General features: G+C 41.8%; 1 protein-coding gene across 3 annotated transcripts in view; it reads right to left on the minus strand.

The window, feature by feature from the left end:
- The window catches only part of LOC121630907 (neuronal PAS domain-containing protein 3), a 378679-nt gene that overhangs the window by 212005 nt on the left and 145472 nt on the right, over positions 1-21202 (minus strand). For all 3 annotated transcript variants that reach the window (XM_041971452.1, XM_041971453.1, XM_041971454.1), the window contains exon 3: positions 1767-2011. In XM_041971452.1, coding sequence (XP_041827386.1) covers positions 1767-2011 — 245 coding nt within the window. The remainder of the gene's footprint in view (positions 1-1766; positions 2012-21202) is intronic.

Genomic DNA, 21202 nt, shown 5'->3' on the forward strand with positions numbered 1-21202 from the left:
ATGTTCTCTCTTTGAGTGGTGAAAAATGCATCGAGCCGGAATTTCAAAATTGTCTGGATTTTGTTTTTATTCTGAGTGGATAACAAGTGAGTGTGGGGAGTGAAATGCAAAGCAAATCCGATGTAAACAAATCTGAGGCAGATGCCGAGCAACAAGAGAGGGAGAGGGAGGGAGCTGCAGCACAGAAAGGCTGGAGTTACCTGGTAACAACGTCACCTACTCGAACGCTTGGAACTACGAGAACACCTGGAAGGCACCATGACTTCGTGTTTTTGCAAAACTGAGAAAATGTTTCTCCTTCCTGATTTTCTCAGATGGATTTTGCACCTAAAGTGGATACAAAGCCACTTAAACTTTTCCTGGAGAGGTTTCACTCCCTTATTTTCTCCACAGGTGTGACGCACAGCCTAATAATGGATAATAATGGAACCAGCTAGACGAGGTGTGTTGGAATGACGTCTTGGATGGTTCGGTAGAAGAAGCCCTTCAGGAGTTTTAGATCAACTACAGAAAAAAATCCCCTTCTCATCTTGGTGGTGACCCGTGGGAAGCTCACATCAGTTCTGCACAAAGACACGTTTTTTTTTCTTTTTCTTTTTTTTTTTTGGATTTGGTTGTGTTTATATCAATTTTCTACATAATTGCTTTATAAAAGGACAAATGCTGGACAGAAAGACAAAATTTATCTTCACCACGCTGAAAGTGGACTGAATGCCACAGGAAATCTTTCAAACATGCAGCCCTTCACTTTATTCAGTCTTTGACCAAAGGAAAATATAAATTACGTAGACAATATAAAATTCAACAAAAATGTAAAAAAGATCAGTGCAAAGTAGATCTTGTCATCATATTGCATGGTCACGAGGCCACCACCCCCCTGCCCCGCCCACACCAGCCATCTTGTAGCTGGTTGAAGCTTCTGCCTCCTCTGAAGCCGGACTGCTGCTGGCTCCATGGACATGATGTAACGGCAACATTTGGGAAAATACTAAAGAAACAATTCTGTTTTGACTGAAACTTTTCCTGAACTTGATCAGTGACACTGTTTTTGATGAAAAAGATCTTTTCTGTCAGGAAATATTAATCAGGGAGTTACAAGGCAGTTTAGATGAGTTGGCTCCATAACTAAACATTTTTATTGTTAGATGTGTTAGATCAGTTGAATGACAGGAAGCTGGTATTTGTTATGGACACCGTGTAGAAGTCAGCAGGTGAGCTGCTGGTGAACTGGTGAGCTTTGTTAATATCAGGTTATGGTTTAAACAACTGAAATCTTATCAAATGAAGGTTTTCCCAAATTAATGGCACACCAGTGTCAATGCTAAAGCAATATGAGATTAGGATGGTTAAATGATGATGTCCTGCTCAAACTGAACTGCACTTTAGGATCTAGTTTGGAAATGTTATTTTATTAAGATGCTGCTTGGTTCCTCTGTGGAACAATCTTGCTTTATATGATGGAGAAAAAAGCCCATGATGGGAAGAAAAGCACTGACAACAATCACATTTCAGTAATATCAGGGTATAGACTTTCTAACATGAAGGGATTCAATCAGGAAAAAGCTAAATTTAATAAAAATGTCACCTGTAGGTTTTGAATTATGCTGTTTATTTTCCTTTTTTATAAAAAACAATATAACGACAAAAGAAATTATTCTTTGACAAACCAGAACTTATTCAGGTCTTAGTAAAATATTTTCCTTGTTAAGTGATACACAGATATCATGTATCTGTCTGTCTCTCCAGTGTTTCCATGTCAATCCTACCTTTGACTGAGGTGTTGGGTGGAGGTCCCTCAATGCGCAGGTTCCACGGTGGGTCTCCTTGGTTGGCAAAGTCCCTCATCTTCAGGTAACTGATTGTGAGCCGGATGATTGAGGCCTTGTCTAGTTGGCTAGTGATGGCTCCCGGCAATGGCAGCATCTTGGCTAGTTCATAAAATTCAAAGTTTTCTTTCCCTCGCCGTGACCTCGCCGCATCCCGAGACTTCTCCTTCCTCAGGGCCTGCAACCTGGACAGAGCAAAGCACACACAAATGTCAGGGAATCAGAGTAGGAAAGTCATACGTCAAAGAAGACTCACTGTAAATGCTTGCATTTGGGAAAACAAGTACAAAGTGATCTATCAAATGCCTCCCTGTCCAAATGTACACCAACACAGTCGATCAGATGGCTGTTGAATGAAATTAGCAGCCCTGATGATGACATTCGTCCATGCACATGTTTGCGCTTCTGCAGAACTTCATACGTCATCAAATGTCACAACTACCATTTCTCAAGCAAAGTGGTTGCAGTTCAGGTAGGGCAGTTTCTAGAGCCAGTTCTAACTAGTTTGGTCTTCCACAGACAAAGAGCCACAACAGATCCATGTTCTACAACTAAACAGCTCATCCTCACTAAAGAAAGCCAAACAACTGTTTGTCTAATTTTGACAGAAGGCAGATGTTCTGATGTTTTAACCCCTTAACCCATGGCCGTACTTTCTGAAAAAAACATCTAAAAAGTCATATCCCAAAGTAAATGACAATATACGTTTCATCTTGATGTCCTTGGTGTCTGACATCTAAGAACCTCAAAACATATTCCCAATGTAAAAAATGTGGTGTCTGTTAGTATGCCTGAGTAAATTACAATAAAACAGGAGAAATGTGAGATTTCTAACCTCTCCTTCTCCCCCGTCTGACAGAGGATAACACCACGGCAGCAATGATTCACGAACACTGATGTAATTGATCACCTTCATCCAATAAATCATTTCTAAACATAAATATTTGCATTAAAGTATTCTATCTTGTTTAGAGGACAATAGGGTCTAAACTTTGAACAGATGAAAATACACACCATTGTCTGTCTTTAATGTTTTTTTATGGTAGGTGATTATGTGTAATTCTTTTAGCCCATATGTAGACCAATAATACCTGAGCAGGTGCGGCTTAGGACAGGATGCCTTTTTTTTTTTTTTTAACATTTCCATAAGTGAAAACTGGTGAAGGATACCCTAATATCCAACCTGATCCATCCTGCTTTTTAAGGACCCTTTTAGGTACCAATCTAACTGATCCAACACAAAATGGGTGAAGCTTGACACACTGCAATCTTCTGAATGGTTGGAAAAAAAGTCAGTTCCCATGCGACCTGCATAAAAACAAAGCAGGAATGGCTCCTTGTTTAGAGCAACAGATTTTCTTTTGGTTGATTAAATCTCCATATAAAATGGCATTACAAAGCACCACCAAGAAGAAAGAACACAAACTGTTGGATGACCGCCATTCTCCTTTGTGTCTGAGTCGTGTTTTGGTTGAAAGAAAGGCATAGTGCTGTGATGGCATCAGACCCAGTGGTGGTGGGGTGGGTCCCTGGAGGATTGGTTCCTGTGTGTGTTATATTTGATGTGGTATTTGTTGCCCAGTCATTGGCTAGCTGCAGTTAAGTTAATACAAAAGATGTGGTTCAGTTTCTGTAACGGTCTTTGTTATGGCCCCAGGCTTTGGCCTTGTGTCTGTGGCCTTCTGCGTTTGGTTGCAACCAGGTGATTGGCTGGCTGCCTGGATTACTCCAGCAACTTGTGCTATCTGTGCCATCACCCATCCACGTTGGTCGGCTCTGTCATAACCTGCCTGTGATTGGCCTAATTGTCTGACGTCCACCTGGAGCTGCATTATTTAAGCAGGCTGCTGACGATCATTCAAGGCAGCTGTGATTGTTTAGAGCAGCTTGCTGTTAGAAGTCTTTGGGCTTGGTGTTGTGAATTAGAACTGCTGAATTAGGGTGACCCATTTTGTGATCACTTTTGATGACAGCCTTAAAGTGGACTGCTTTGGGTCTTTGTTTGTGTGTTCGGTTTTGTGAATGGCTTCAGGTTTTAAAATTTGATTTGTTAATACCAAAGCACTTTTGTTGGGATTTGAGTTTATTTGCCTTTTTGATTTCAGATTGTGTCTTACCTTTACTCTCTTTTTGTAATTGTTTAATAAACTTTTTTTCTTTACGATAACATTTCCTCTCATTAATGTTGCCAGCCTTTTTCTCTAGCAGAGCCGGGGTTGTAACAGTCATGGTTAACCCTTTGAGGTTTACACACACACACACAAAAAAAAAAGAAAAGTTGGGGTTTGTTGCACTCTTTGTTCTCATCCTGTGGACAATAAGAAGAAGAATCCAGGTTTTGTAACAAGTGGTTGAACAGTTGCTAATATAGTAATAACAGTGAAACAGTAATGGTCTCCAGTCAGATATTCTGCAGAGATGTTTCTGGACACTATGCCGGCTACTTGGTTGTGGTGTTCCATGTATTGTTTGCCTGCCAGTATTTTGCTCCCTGCTGTGAGGTGCTGGGATGTTTCAGGGGCCTCTTTGCACAGCCTACACCTGGGGTCCTGCTTGGTATGGTAGATCTGGGCCTCGGTCGCCAGTACTCAAGGCATGCGCCTGTGCTGCCATGATAGCACCTTTGTGTTGTCCTTCAGTCCAGCCCTCTCTAGCCATTGGTAGGACTTGTTCATATCCATCACATTGGCTATCTGTCGGTGGTACATCCCATGCAGAGGCTTGTCCTCCCATGATCATTTCTGCAACTCCTTGTCCTCCAGTGACCACTGCCTGAGACATTCACTAAGTGCCTCATCTCTTGGGGTCATCTCCCTGATGTATTCCTGGAGCTTGGATGCTTCATCTCGGTCTCCCTCTTTACGCTTAGTGTATAGCCTCTGGACACTGGATTTGGGGTGGAACCCTCCATGGTGAACAGCTTCTGTGTTTTAACATCTGTGGTCTGAACTTCCTCCTTTGACCAGCTCATTACTCCAGCAGGGTATCTGATCACTGGCAGGGCATAGCTGTTATTTTCCCCAATCTTGTTCTTGCCATTGAGCTGACTTCTAAGCACTTGCCTGACTCGTTGCAGATATTTGGCTGTGGCAGCTTTCCCTGTGGCTTCTTTGAGGTTGCCATTTGCTTGTGGTATGCCAAGGTACTTGTAGCTCACCTCAACATCTGCTATTCTGCCCTCTAGGAGTACAGTGCCCTCTGTATGGACTACTTTCCCTCTCTTTGTTACCATTCGGCCACATTTCTCTAGTCCAAATGACATTCCGATGTCCCTGCTGTAGATCCCGGTGGTGTGGATCAGTTAGTCAATGTCTTGCTCACTCTCAGTGTACAGCTTGATGTCATCCATGTAGAGGAGGTGACTGATGATGGCCCCATTCCTGAGTCAGTAGCCATGGCAGACTTGTTGATTAATTGACTGAGGTTGTTCAGGCCTATGCAAAACGGCAGCAAGGACAGAGCATCTCCTTGGTATATGCCACATTTGATGGAGACTTGTGCAGTTGGCTTGAAGTTGACCCCAAGGATGGCCTGCCACAGCTTCATTGAGTTTGCAATGAAGGCTCTTAGAGTGTTTATCTTGTACAGCTTCAGGCATTCCAGGATCCCTGTATGTGTCATTGAGTCATTTGCTTTTTGGGACTCAGTTTTCTCTTTAAACAGCAACAGTTTAAATATTTCTTCATATATATTTATAAAATCAAATATTCATGAGAAAGAAGGATGAAATGTTCAGGATTTACTAACTAAAAGGTAAAAAATCAGCAGGATGAATTTAAAGCTGTGAAGCTGCTTCCTTCTAAACACAGATGGAACAATATGTGATGAATATTAGCATCAGGTTAACAGACAGAAAGCAGGATGAGAATCTCACAGCTTCTAGATGGTGAGGAGAGAGAAATATTCACAATATGCACAATAACTTCCATCCATGCACCTTCAGTGCTTCATTATCCAGATTTGTGGCCTATAAATTCTCTAAACTTTTATGTTTTGTTTGACTGCACCTGCAGCCTCCGCTACCGGGAGTTAAGGGTTAACATCTCGTTTCCGTGTGTAGCGTCAGGTCTGTAGATGTAACTATAAACATGTGTGGTATCCACAGAAAGTCCAGAATCTCAGCTACCAGCTCAGTAAAACCATTTCTATCACCAACAAATACAACAATAGATAAAAACCAGGTACACAAGTCCGAACACACATGTAAACACAGATGATGTCTCCCCATGAACACGAACAAATGACTCCACTACTGAAAGCTCACATCAAGTTAAAATTAAAGCTGCCTTTATTTTTAATAAATAAATAAGTAATTAAAAAGCTTCTCATTGTCTTTCGGGAGCAGTTTCCCATCCAAAAATCACAATGTTCTGCCATCTGCATGGGTTTAGACAAAGAGAAACGTCGGTTCTTCTTTCTTAAGTTCCAGACAGAAAACGTCTCTTCATTTTAATAAACCCGCTCTCTCCTGATTTAATTAGACGCACCGCTGCAGCAGGGAAGAGAGACACGGACGCCATGTTTCTGTCATCAAAGCCAGCAGAAAAAAAAACTTAACGCACGATTAAAAAAATTAACGGCGTTAATTAAACATTCCGTTAACACGTGATTAACGTACCCAGCACTAATATATATATATATATATATATATATATATATATATATATATATATATATATATATAAAACCGCTATACATATATATGTATAGTAGGCTACCTGGGTACTCCAAAGGGGAGCTTCTCCAGCCCCCGTGCAAAACTAAACAAAGCCTCACACCTTGGTCCAAAATACATGTTGCATTTAATTACTCTGGGATTCACTATATTGACAGTTGGATCATCAGGACATGCCATTAAATGGGTTTGACATTTCTACCTTCACAGGGGGCTTTACAAGAAAAGTTCACCCAGGTGCCCCATATCGGACCATGTTGAACCCAGGTGTGGATGCCCCAAAGTGGATGGAGATACCCGATTCAGATGTTCGGCACATGCCCTATGGTGACCGAAAGTGGATTGAGGTAGCTTGAGTCAGACCTGGGGCCCATGGCCCTTGGTGCCCCAAAATGCATGGAGGTGCCCAATATAGGACAGGTAGCCATCCAGGACCCAAGTATGTCGTGGTGCCACAAAGTGGATGGAGGTAGCCTGAGTGGGATGGGGGCCCATGCGGCATGCTGCCCCATATCGCGTATGAGGTCCCCCTGGTAGGACGGGACCACTACCATATCTCAGTGTCCTGCTCAGCCAAATAGAGGTACCCCATATCAGGATGTGAGGTGCCTCTGGTCAGATGGGACTGCCCCCTCAAAGAACCCCACCGTAGTCTCATTCACCTGAACAGTGGTGCCCCATATCAGGTATGAAGTGCCCCTGGTCAGACGGGGCCACCCCCCACAAAAACCCACACCATAGTCCCATTCACCTAATCGGACGTGCCCCATACCTGATTTGAGGTGTCCCTGGTTGGAAATGTCCCTAACCAGACCTCATCCGTTTCCAGGGGCTGGAACCAGCTTAGCTCTTTCATAAGCACCAAAATGCTCAACAACTCAGAGCATAATATCACCATCTGCGGGCCACGCCTTCATTAACACACAGCATCTACTGAGTCAGTCATGCCACAGTGTTATCATTAGAATGAGTGCGAAGTCCATGTGTGTTCATTCATGGACTAATCTGTTTGAACAAGGAGAAAAGTAAGAACGGGCCTACGCTTTGATCTAAGTACTTATCAGAGAAGACTAATGAGTAGTAATGTGTGGATCAGTACTGAAATATCTATTCCTCCTATATCAACACTTTTAAACTTTCAGGATAGGCATGTCATGGTTTCTGGGTTTTGGTGTGTGTTTGATCATGGTTTAGGATTTTGGTTTTTGTCATGTTTAGTTCGGTCTTGCTCTTGGTTTATAGTTCTTGGGGTTTTATCATGTTCAGTTTTTGTTATGTTCTTGCTTTAGGTTTTCAGTTTTGTCATGTTTGGTTTTCCCTCTTGTGTTGCTGTGGTTTCTGTTCTGCCTCATTAGAACACCTGGCCTGATTGCTCATCCACTTCACCTGTTCCCCATTACTCCTTCCGTGTTTATGTCCCTGGTTTTCAGTCACTCCTTGTCAGATCCTCTTATCTGGTCATGTGTGGTTTTGTTCACTGGATTTATCCCTGCCGTGTGTGGTTCCCTGTCTTGAGTTTTGGGAAATAAACCTTGTCACCTGCACCAATTCTGCCTCCTGCCTTGACTGCCTGCATTTGGGTCCTCACCTTCTCTGACGTCCACCACTCATGACAAGGCAGGAACTACTTCTTCTTCTGCCTGCCATAAGCATGTGCGAAACCAGACACAGTGTTGCATTGCAGCAGCGCGGTTTATTCTCTGCAACACGCAGTAATGAGTGGAGATATTTCAGCTCCACGAACAGCAACGATGCACAGTTTGATGCGTGTGAAGACCATAAACCTCCTTAAACGTCTGATAATAATCAATCACAACACAGAAGCAGAGGTTATGATGAAGTAAACTAAAGAGGAGAGGAGGAGTTGCTGTTAGGGAGGAGACAGACATTACTCTGAGTCCTTTGTCGCTGCAGGTAGGTAATATCAGTGGGAGAAAATCGGATGTTTTCATTTTCAAACTGCAGAACAAAGTCCAAATTATCTTTTGAACCATAACTGTGGCTTGGGGATAATGAATGAACAAAATACCTACTTTACAATCAAATGGCTGTGTATTAGCATAGAAAGGCGTGGTTGAGGGTAATGAATTGCTAACAAACATTAGGTGTAAACTAAATAGCCACTGGAAAATTATAAATGTTAATATCCGGTAAATTCATTATAAAAGATAGAGGAGGTTGAAGAACAATGAGGACGTAAATGAAGAATCACTAATTAGTTTCAAGGGGAATGTTTGGTTTAAAAAGACAGATCAGCCGGTGAAAGGTCCATGGAGTCGAAATAGTGTTTGAGTAGAATTATGCTGTTATTTGATTAAAAGTGTTATTAATTACTTTAGACATACTATTTAATGTTTTAATTATTCATTGGCTTCTATTAATTAGCCATTTTAGTTTGTTCTGTGTGTGTTTTGCCTGTTGATCTATCCTGTATTTTTCTGTTTAGAATAAATCCAGTACAGTAGTCGTTTCCCTACAGCGCCACAACACCGAAAAGGAGGCCCCATCACAGCCTGGAGGAGAAATCAACTATCAAAAACTGTGCCATTATTCAGCTTCAGATCAATATCGTGTTTACCATATTCACTATTTATTTACCTTAATAAGGCAATGTATCCTGGGAGACACAACCAAAATCCAAAATGTACAAAATATCAAAAAAAAAAAAAAAAAAAAAAGTTTTAGACATATATATTCTATCTATCTAAAACAAAAAAGTTTTACTTGTATCATAAATAGAATAACATTAAATTATTTTACTCTTAGGTTTTCATTTGTGCCTGTTTAAGGGGTAAAGTACATTTTTAAAGCTAATATATTCTATATATATATATATATTCTGTTTACCACATCAGGCGACCACATCCAATGAACACTGCAGATATTAGATGACCAGCTGACATTTACTTTTCTGAAAGTTTATATGTAACTCTCACGACTTATTCAGAGAGAAATCTGACTTTCTTTCCAGTAACTTTCCACTCTGTGGCTTCACATCACAGCCTCTGTTTATTCTCTCGTTCACCCTTGAACAACAGTGACAAACATTCTTTCTTGTGGCCCCTCTCTCATCATCATTGGATGCTGTTCTGAATTAACTTGGCAATAAATCAGATGCTTAAAACCTCCATGAGCTTTCTGACACCCCCCACCCAACACACACACACACACACACACACACACACACACACACACACACACACACACACACACAGAGTCATAACAACAGGGAGACAGATGATTAATTTAGTGTAGAAAATAAAAACGAGAGAAATGAGTGTTGGAGGGATAAGGTAGGAGAGGTGGATGTAAACAGAAGAGATGGAGGGATAACAGACAAATACGTTAGAGGAGGAGTTGTTTAGGGCTGCTGATGAAAAATTGCTTTCATCTGGCCAAGAATATAATTTTCATCCTCTTTGTCATTTATCACAGCAAACAAACACTTAATGGAGACGACGATAGAAAAGTCTGCTTTGTTTTAACTCGTGCAGTCACTTCCTGGATGAAAGAAGAAAGTTGATTTCTCTTTCATGCATCTAAAACTATCCTAAATTCAGTGTTACACAGTATGACGAAAGGAATAAAGAAGAATAAAACAGAAATGTCTGAAGTTTCTTAAGAGAGGCAGAAACACATCTATAATGTTGCTTTGCCTGGACAAAGGGACAAAGAACTCCTCCAGAACAGCTGGGAGGCGACTGTATCTGAATTAAGTGAGTGAAGTGAAAGTTTTCCCTCTCGTGGACGTGTTACCCAACAGCCACAGTGACGTAAGGTGTGCATGGGGAGTATGTTGGGAGTATGGTTTGAAAAAAGTAAGCAAAACTCTTACCACTAGCATGTTTATCAGTGTTTTTTGTGTACAGAAAATGTTGTTTTTGTCATAAAGATCAGTATCCCAGTCAACATTCTTTAGCCCATGGTAACCCTTATAAATGGTAAATGAATTGTACTTTTACAGCATTTTTCTAGTCATGACTCAAAGCGCTTTAACACGACATGTCACGTTCACCCATTAACACACTCATACAGCACTTCTACTGTTATATACTGTTTTATATTTCATCTATCACACACATTTATACCCTCGATAGCCACATCGGGAGGACACTTTGGCTCCAGTGTCTTGCCCGAGGACGCTTAGGCATGTAGTCAGGAGAATCCTGGAATTGATCGACTAACTTTTCGGTCAATTATTGTATTATATATTTCTGCTTATATAATGTTTCTTCAGCACTTTTTCAACACCAGCCTGAGTCAGAAAACAGTTCCTGTGATGTGGAAAACATCCTGCCTTGTTCCAGTACCTAAAAAATCCCAACCATCGGAACCAGATTATTACAGAGCAGTTGTCCTAACATCTCACATCATGAAGGTCCTGCAGAGACCGTTACTGTCTCACCTCAATAAGCAAGTCAACACCTTTCAGGAGCCAGTCCAGTTTGCTTATCATAACGTTCTTGGGATTGAAGACGCCGTCATCTACCTGCTTCAGAGAGCCCTCTCTCATCTGGACCAATCAGGCAGCACTTTGAGGATCATGATCTTTCATTTCTCACGTCCTTTTAACACAATTCAGCTGCTCTGTTATGTGAGAAGCTCCATAAATTCCAGGTGGAAAACTCCACCATCACCTGGATTGATGACTCGCTAACAGACCAGAGGTTGTGTGTCTGAGATGGTGGTCAGCAGCTCTGGAACACCACAAGGAACTGTACTCCCACCACTTCTCTCCACACTGGACACCTCCGACCTCCAATCCAACTCTGAGTCCTGTCATCTACAGAAATACTCTGATTACTCTGCAGCTGTGGGGAGTATCAGTGAAGGACGAGAAGCGGTCACTCGGCTTGTAAGATGGAGCAGAAACAATCACCTCATCCTGAACACAAACAACACAGATGATTGTTGACTTCAGGAGGAACAGGAGTAAACAAAACACTGTTTACATCCTGGGAGAAGAGGTGGAGGTGGTGGAGGAATACCTGGACCTCAGAGTTCAGCTGGAGAACAGACTGGACTGGAAATGCAACAGAAGCATCCAGAAGGAAGAACAGAGCAGACTCTCCTTCTGGAGGAAGCTGAGAGCCTTCAATGTCTGAACCAGGATGTTTCATCTTCCATCAGGCTGGTGGAGGGTTTAATCTGCTGGGGCAGCAGAACCACAGACTTTAAGAAACTGAACAACATGATCCAGAAGTTCTGGTTCTGTTCTGGGGACTGATCTGGATCCTGGAGCTGATTGTCCGGAGGATAATACTGCACAAGCTGCTGGACATGATGGAGGATAACAGTGTGTTGAGTCAAATAAAACCTGAAATCATCACCGTCTCATATCTAACACGTTCAAACCCTCAAAAGGCCTTCAGCCCCAAAAGACGTGATTTTGTGATTTGAGTAATTGATGACCTGTGTCCAAGCAGAGATTATGTCCATTAACTCTTAGAAGAAACAGGCTGATGTTTACGTATTTTCATCGTGTTTACACATGCATCCACATCTGGTGAGTCCATGGATCCTGCTGCAGGAGTGCAGCCAGGCAGACTGAATTTATTTGTTTCACAAGCTTGGGAAGCATTATGTTGACATACAACAAATACATCCTCATGTCTGCTTGCTGCGTGGATGTGAATGTGTGTAAGTGGACGAGGAGGTGTGTTTGACCTTGACTCAGAGAAACATATTTATCATGTATCGGCTGAGAGGGTAAATGCGATGCTCACCATGATCTGTGCTGGTGTTCGTGTGTCAGTGTTGGGTTTTATAAACATGAAATGAAACCACATCGTAAAGTTCAGCTGGGTGATTTGATGGTGTTTTAAAGAGCTTGTCATGGCAGGCAGGGTGTGTATGTGTGTGTGTGTCGTGTCATAATGTTTAGTAGGGAGGGTTGATACTTTTGAAGACCAAGAGATATGTGTGTGTGTGTGAGTGGTGTGTGTGTGCAGGGCCGAGGTTTAACTTCCAGGTCAAGTGGAGGTCAAAGTGGCCATCAGTCATGTGACAGGATGAAGTGTCGCCGGGCAGATTTACTCTCTAAGCTTAGTCCAGGCTAATATGTATCTTGGCATGTTATTTTTATCACACATCATATTTAGTTGACTTTGGTTTAAAATGTGCAGCTCAGGATGAGGTGTTGGTTTCCTTCGCTCCATAAGGAATTTTTATAAGTTGGCTTACGTAAACATAGCCCTTATAAACTGGACCAATGTGAATCATCTAATGGATTTGATGCAACTGGATTATAACTGGACTAAAATGAATTGGAACTGAACTGGACTCTTTAAAGTGCTGTGAGATAACTTAGTAGTAAATTACATGTTTATAAAGACGTCTTATAAATACATAAAGAGCTCATAGCGTTAGTGGAGAAAGTACACAGTCTATCTATGCCACTTAATCCTGGACTCAAGTCTTCCTGGTTCTGGGTTCAGTTCTTCCTGGTTCTGGGTTCAGTTCTTCCTGGTTCTGGGTTCAGGTCTTCCTGGTTCTGGGTTCAGTTCTTCCTGGTTCTGGGTTCAGTTCTTCCTGGTTCTGGGTTCAGGTCTTCCTGGTTCTGGGTTCAGTTCTTCCTGGTTCTGGGTTCAGGTCTTCCTGGTTCTGGGTTCAGTTCTTCCTGGTTCTGGGTTCAGGTCTTACTGTAGTTATCGTGTCCTTACCTTCCCCTGAGACTAAACCACGTTTATTCATATAGAAACACAATAACGTTGTTTCTGCCTTTATAGATGAAATTAAACGAACACTTTATGTTTTTAGAGATAAAACTGTGTGATGTAATCAGTTTATCAGAAGCTGCAGTGAGAAAAGAAATAATTCAACATGTTTAAATAAAAAGTCTAATCCATGCAGGAACGTCACTGACGAGATAAACGGAAACACAGGTGAGGAAGATGAAGACAGAGAGATGAAGGCAGGGAGATAAAACCTGCAAGAATGCTGCGTGGTGGCCAACGGGGAAATCTAGCGAGGGTTGAGGTCCTGACCGCTGATAACCATCACACACACACACACACACACACACAAACATACACAGGAAATGCTGCAGTCTGTGGAGTTTGAAGCTCTTTAACAGCTGATGAAAATCTCTTTCAAACATGAAGATACAGAAAAACAATGTTAACTTCAAAGACTGAACAGGTTTTAATCTGGTTGGTTGTCCAGTAAAAATGGAGCACGAATGGTTCACAAAGCAGACCGATGAGAGAGAGAAATATAAACGTGAGGCTCCTGTAGTAAACACAGCCGTCTATCGGGTAGATTCTGGTGATGGGATTAATGAAATGTCCCGTTTTCACCACAAATCCCAAGTCAAGTAACTTTTCTAAAACAACTTTATCTGTACTTCATTTATCTGTTTTCAACCGTTTTCTTTAACAGAAAGTAGTTAAAAATCAACAGTTTTCAGTGAGTTTCCTCACTAACGGAGTTTACTCTAGAAAATACATAAAATCTACAATTTGCTTTTAAAATGTTATGTTGTTAGGGGAAAAGAAAAATGAAGAGGTTGTTGTCTACAGGGAAAGAAATGGAAGTACAGCGAGGACAGAGGAGCTCTTTCTCCTCCTCTTACTCATGTTTGATCACTTCTGTCCTCTCTTTCTTTTCTCTGTTCCACACATATTTCAATTCAGCCAATCAGGACACCCACAACCCAGGTTCCACCCTGTCAACTCAAGCAAGGATACACACACACACACACACACACACACACACACACTCACACACACTCAGACAAAAGGCCCTTCAGGAGGAGGGTAATTGCTTCCATGGCAATAGGAAAGGAAGGCAGAGAACAAGTGTCACTTTGCATTAAGCCCTGCCTGCTGACATCGCCATAGCGATGACACCACCACTCGCTCCATGTGTGTGCGTGTGTGTGTGTGAGAGATCAGTGATCAGGGGACTGAGTGCCAAAACCAATCTACCAACTGAGAGGGATAAAATGACAGCAAAGGAGGAGAGAAAGAAGAAGAGCAAATAGTTATTAATAAAAGGAAGGAGGGAAAGAAAGACATGAGAAGGAAGAGAAAGAGAAACAAAAAGAAGTCAGAGGACAAAAGATTTGACTTCAGTATGAAGAGAAAAAGCACAGAGGTGTAAAAAGTGGTGTTAAGTACTGAGCATCTTGTATTGATCATTAAGGTGCTTTTCCTCTTTGAAAAGGGTAATTCAGCTTTGTTGAAGTGGGCTTGTGTGCGGTCATAATGTCGAGCTGGACTGGTTCCTGCAGCAGGTACACTGATCCGATTACCTGTGTGTAGCGCCAGTTCACGTTGGTCTAAATCTGGTCCGTGGCAGACGTCTGAACACTGCCCAAATGACATCTTTTTCTGACTAAACAAAGGCTCCGACCGACTGACGTGACTTAGCCTAAAAGCAACGTCCATGGACGTCTGGTGTTTGGTGGAAGGAATAACGGATTCCTCGTGTAAATGCCCCAGCTCTTCCAGTTCTTATTGAAATGCAAGCAGTCCAAGTCCAATGTACTGGTGAACTTCAAGAGGTACAAAACACAACCAGGTAAGGTTACCCAAAACAGGTAAACAGGTAAACTATGTATATATTCCAGAGTTATACAAAAAACCCTGTCACAGTACCCAGAAATGGGTTTACAACGGAGGACCATTGGTTTCCATAGCTACGGTGGTATTTTCTACGAACTGGCTTGTATGAAGACTGAATGGATCACAACGAACTGATTTTTTCATCCAAAGATGACGTTGTCAGCTGGCGGTACGCAAATAAAGCTGATTTGAATTGAATTACCAATGATTTCATACATTCCCCATCTTTCAATTAAGAAATAGAAAAGCTGGGGTGTTCTAAAGCTTTTGAATAGTTTGGTCAAAATATATCTTATTTATTGACATATAAATACATATAAATACGCTGTGAGCCTAACGATGTGTGTATTTGGGAAATTTACAACATATTCAATTTGTATATTGTATTTCTCTTTTAACTTCCAGGCCCATTAAGCTGTAACATTATTCATTCTCTAAAAATTTATAGTTTTTTTCAGCTCCCAAACAGTTTCTCATTTAATTTCATAACAGCCGTTTATCTCCTGTGGAAGGAAACTTTCATTAATGCACAACACAGCACAATTAAGCAAAGCTAATAAAAATACCCATATTACGAGCTAGTAATGTGACTTTATGGATATAAGCTCAGTTTTAATTATGAAAGATGAATATTAACATTAATTAATAAGCATATCCAACATGAAAAATGCATATTATCACATGACAAAGGAATGCCTTGTGCAGGAATTTTACAGCCTAGTGGTAATAAAAGCTAAACAAATGCACCAAATGTAACACCCCACCCGATCCAGGCCACTTTCGTTTCCCTTCCATTCAGGCTTTGACTTATTCCAAAACATGTTTCTTAATAAATTTGCTTCACAACCAGAAAACACCACTGAACCAGAGAATTTACGTCAACACCAACCTCAACCAGACCTCACGTACAGTGACGAAAGTAGGAGAAAAAGTAAAGGTAATTACAAGACTAAGGAGGAAAGACAACTCTGAGGAGGGCTGCTGGGTTTTGTCACAATCAAGCAATCCAACGATCTAACAATCTACAGGAAGAAAGCTTATTTAAAAGTGGAAAACATTTTATCTCATCTTCGCCAGCTCTGGTTTTATCCTCTGCCCGTTTCCTCCCTTATGCAGTCTCGTCTCCTCTTCACACATTTTCGGTTTCCTACCGTCACCTACGTCCTTTTCTTCTGTCCTTTACTCGCCCCATACATCCTCCCTTTACTCTCCCCCCATCCCCCAAGATTTAGTGGTGTGGAACAGTTCAGTATTAGCTCTGAAATTAGCAGCAGCCCCTCGTTAAAGACTTGGCAGGAACACACACACACACACACACGCAGTAGGAGGTGTTAATGGTATAAAAGCTGCTGCCACCCTGGAGACACAAAATTACTTGAGTCCCTCTTTCGCTCCATATCTTTATCATTTCTCTCCATTTTCTTTCCCATGCTGCCATTGCCCCCCATCTCTCTGTCTGTCTAGCTGTTCTTTCTTTCTTTCTGCTCTCCATATCCCTCTCATCTCTGTCGCTTTCTCTCCTGTTCTTTCTTCGCTGCTTGTCCTACTGTAACCTTCAAACAGACAACTCTCTCCATCTCTGGCTAACAGCCAGCAGACTGAATGAGTCTCTCCTCCCTGAAAACCTCCATCAACCTCCCGCTTTTACTTTTACTTCTCTCTCACTTTTTTTAACACCTTCTCCTTTATCCTCTTTTTTTTAGTATTGTAGCTTTCTTCCTTCTCAACTTAAATCCTTCTTTTTGGTCCCTCTCCATCTTGTGAACTCATTTTATCTTTTTTTTTCACATCCTAGATTTTGTTTTTAAAATTGCTTTTTTTTCTTTAACTTTTTCTGTTTCCTCTTTACCTTTTTGTTGGGCTTGTGTCATCCTCTTATATACCATGTGCAGTATGACCTATAATGGTGCGTTCTCTTAAACATATGGTGCCTGGAATCATCCCTCCACCACCACCGGGCTTGGCATGAACTGTTTGTGTTAAATGTGGTGTAACTAAATGTTCATTGTGGCCCAGCATCTCCATTCTGGGGCGTTGTTCCAGAAGTCTTGCTTGTTCAGATGCAGCTTTGCTTTTTCTTAGTTTTATTAGTTTTTATGTTCTCCGTGTTATTTTGTGTTTCATTGTTAAGCACGTTGTGATTTTTATCTTGAAAGGTGCTATATAAATAAACTTTTCCTTACTGATGGAGTGTCAAACTAAGGTGTGTGTATGAGGACGTGGGAGAGGACAGTCCAGTAGTTTCTCTAACAGAGGTAAATACCTTTCTGACAAGAACCAAACTTTGTTTACTGCTGCAGCTGTAAATATAAATGAGTGTATAAAAATGGGGGAAGAAAAACTTGGGCCACATCTCTCTGCCTCGGAGTCGGGTCATTTCTAATTAGACTTGTGTGTTATACAAATTGAACTACATTAACTTTTGTTGCAGTCTCTCTGAGCACTGCATGGTCTGACATTGGGATGATTTTCCTAGGAGGTTCAATCCTGGGAAAATCTGCTTTTATAAAGGTGTTCTGACTTGCTGATGATTAGATATACCAGTGTATTTCATTTGCACCACATGGCTGCTTCCCTTCCCCTTCACTGTGATGGAAACAGTAAATGTTTGCCTAGTCTTTGCCTAGTCATGGTCTCTGCATCTCAACTAGTTTTATTTATTTTCTTCCCAATTAAGTGTTTTATGTCAGGGATTGTATTTTGTTTTCTCTTTTTAATCATGTCTCAATATGGAAACCCTTAAAAAAATTGAACCTGTCAATAGCAGTATGCATGCAGTTTGGATTCTAAAAATTTCTGTAGACCCGATTTCCTCAAAGATGCTTTCAAAGATCATGGAAATGACAGAAAGAGGCCGAATGGACCTCTGACCCTGATCCTAAAACCAAATCTTAAACCTCAAATATGACTTTGCATCCACAAGGACAGAACTGTCCCCATAAATTGTTGTGCAGTCAGATTTTTGTCACTATCACACAGTGCACCTACACACACACACACACACGCACACACACTCACACACACACACACACACGCACGCACACACACACACACACACACACGCACACACACATCAATACACTGCAGAGATCAAGTTGTTGCATCTGAGGCTGACAGTGCTGCAACAGTGTCGTTGTGTGTTTCATTCATGTTTGAGGTCTTTAGATATTTGAATCATGTGTCAGTGAGAAGCACAACTTCTCTCTCACGCACACACACATTTACACACTGTGCAGTATAACCTCTCCGCAGGCCTCTGAGCTCTACAGCATTAATTAGTTTGGCAGCAGAGTCAGAACAGCATACCTCTGGCCTACAGCAGCCCTTGCACACATGTAATCACACACACACACACACACACACACGTTTACAATCCTTCGAATCAAAGTATATAATTTTAATTACACAATCGATACAATGAAACAACAGACACTACAATAACCAGCATCCGTTGGATGGGCTTGGGTCTGGAGGACCTGGGTTAAAGTCCTAGGTGTGGAGTAGAGGTCACCCACTCTGGGTCCCTTAGCAAGACCCTTAATCTCCAAACTGCTCCCCAGGCACCAAAACATGGCAGCCTGCTGCTCTCTAGTGAATCTAGAGATTTGTTGCACTTCTTTGGTCTCTGTGTCTAATGTGATTAGTCATCATCCCTGCTTGAGAAAAATTCATGTAAACAGCACAAAGAGTTTTTAATCAGACACAGAACAGCATCTTCTGACTCAGCTTCATCCCTCCTCCAGTCAATAACCAAAACCAGGAATGAAGCGTTAGAAACAAGCTTGGCTGGTAAAAGGAGAATCCCCAAACATGTGGGATCTTGGAATTCTGACACAGCAGCAGCTAAAGTCAGCGAACAGCTTATCTGCAAACACACAGAGGCTATGGAGAGGTGTTATGACTCATTCAGTTGTGTTAGTGGTCAACTAACAATCAGAAATCCTCCACACATCATATCAGCTTCAGTATGTCAGCTTTATCTGTGGAAACAGATGTCTGCTGTGGTTGAAATTATGAGCGATTTAGTAGATAATTATCATTGATCTGAGTTCTAAGTCACATTAGCTGTGAACATTGACACATTTCAACAACTAAAATTCAACTCCATTTTACTTAAATGACTTGGAAATCTATAGATCAGTGTGTTGGTAGACTTTAAGGTACTATCTAGGTGTTTATTAGTCTGTCAATCAGCACATAACTCAAATAGATTTCTGTTAACGTGTTATTCTCTGCAAACACACACTCCCTTGACCTCTGTGTGTGTCGTAGTATGTACTTCACTCTGCTACTGATCTTGTTTCTACAAAGCTACAGAAAGCTGAATAATTGATGGTGGATGCAGTTCAGCACGTTCCCTCTTGTTCAAGCTGTCTTACACATCTTCCTCTCCAAATATCTCCAGCTTTCCCAAGTTTCTGTTGTTCTTCCTGTTGCCTGTGTCAATAATCATGAAGAAGAGACGAGCCTAAAGAAAAACACAGAGACAGATGGAGATGGCAGAGAGAACTGCTCTTTCCATCCATCCATCCATCAATCCATCCATCCATCCATCAATTCATCCATCCATCCATCCATCCTTCCATCCATCCATCCATCAATCAATCAGTTCATCCATCCATCCATCCTTCCATCCATCCATCCATCAATCCATCAATCCATCCATCCATCCATCCATCCATCAATCCATCAGTTCATCCATCCATCCATCCTTACATCCATCCATCCATCCATCCACCCATCCATCCATCCATCCATCAATCCATCCATCCATCCATCCATCCTTCCATCCATCCATCCATCAATCCATCAGTTCATCCATCCATCCATCCTTCCATCCATCCATCCATCAATCCATCAATCCATCCATCAATCCATCCATCCTTCCATCCATCCATCCATCAATCATCCATCCTTCCATCCATCCATCCATCAATCCATCAATCCATCCATCCTTCCATCCTTCCATCCATCCATCTATCCATCCATCCATCCATCAATCCATCCATCCATCAATCCATCAGTCCATCCATCCATCCATCCTTCCATCCATCCATCCATCCATCCACCCATCCATCCATCAATCCATCAATCCATCCATCCATCCATCAATTCATCCATCCATCCATCCATCCTTCCATCCATCCATCCATCAATCAATCAGTTCATCCATCCATCCATCCTTCCATCCATCCATCCATCAATCCATCAATCCATCCATCCATCCATCCATCAATCCATCCATCCATCAATCCATCAGTTCATCCATCCATCCATCCTTACATCCATCCATCCATCCATCCACCCATCTATCCATCAATCCATCAATCCATCCATCCATCCATCCATCCTTCCATCCATCCATCCATCAATCCATCAGTTCATCCATCCATCCATCCTTCCATCAATCCATCAATCCATCCATCAATCCATCCATCCATCCATCCATCAATCCATCCATCCTTCCATCCATCCATCCATCAATCCATCAATCCATCAATCCATCCATCCTTCCATCCATCCATCTATCCATCCATCCATCCATCCATCCATCAATCCATCCATCCATCAATCCATCAGTTCATCCATCCATCCATCCTTCCATCCATCCATCCATCCATCCACCCATCCATCCATCAATCCATCAATCCATCCATCAATCCATCAGTTCATCCATCCATCCAGCCTTCCATCCATCCATCCATCAATCCATCAATCCATCCATCCATCAATCCATCCATCCTTCCATCCATCCATCCATCCATCCATCCATCCATCCATCCATCAATCCATCAGTTCATCCATCCATCCATCCTTCCATCCATCCATCCATCCATCCACCCATCAATCCATCCATCCATCCATCAATCCATCAGTTCATCCATCCATCCATCCATCCATCAATCCATCAATCCATCCATCAATCCATCCATCCATCCATCCATCAATACATCCATCCATCCATCCATCCATCCATCCATCCATCATCCATCCATCCATCCATCCTTCCATCCATCCATCCACCCATCCATCCATCAATCCATCAATCCATCCATCAATCCATCAGTTCATCCATCCATCCATCCATCCATCCATCCATCCATCAATCCATCAATCCATCCATCAATCCATCC

The sequence above is a fragment of the Melanotaenia boesemani genome, chromosome 20 (genome assembly GCF_017639745.1).
Source record: "Melanotaenia boesemani isolate fMelBoe1 chromosome 20, fMelBoe1.pri, whole genome shotgun sequence".
NCBI classification, from domain to species: Eukaryota; Metazoa; Chordata; class Actinopteri; order Atheriniformes; family Melanotaeniidae; genus Melanotaenia; species Melanotaenia boesemani.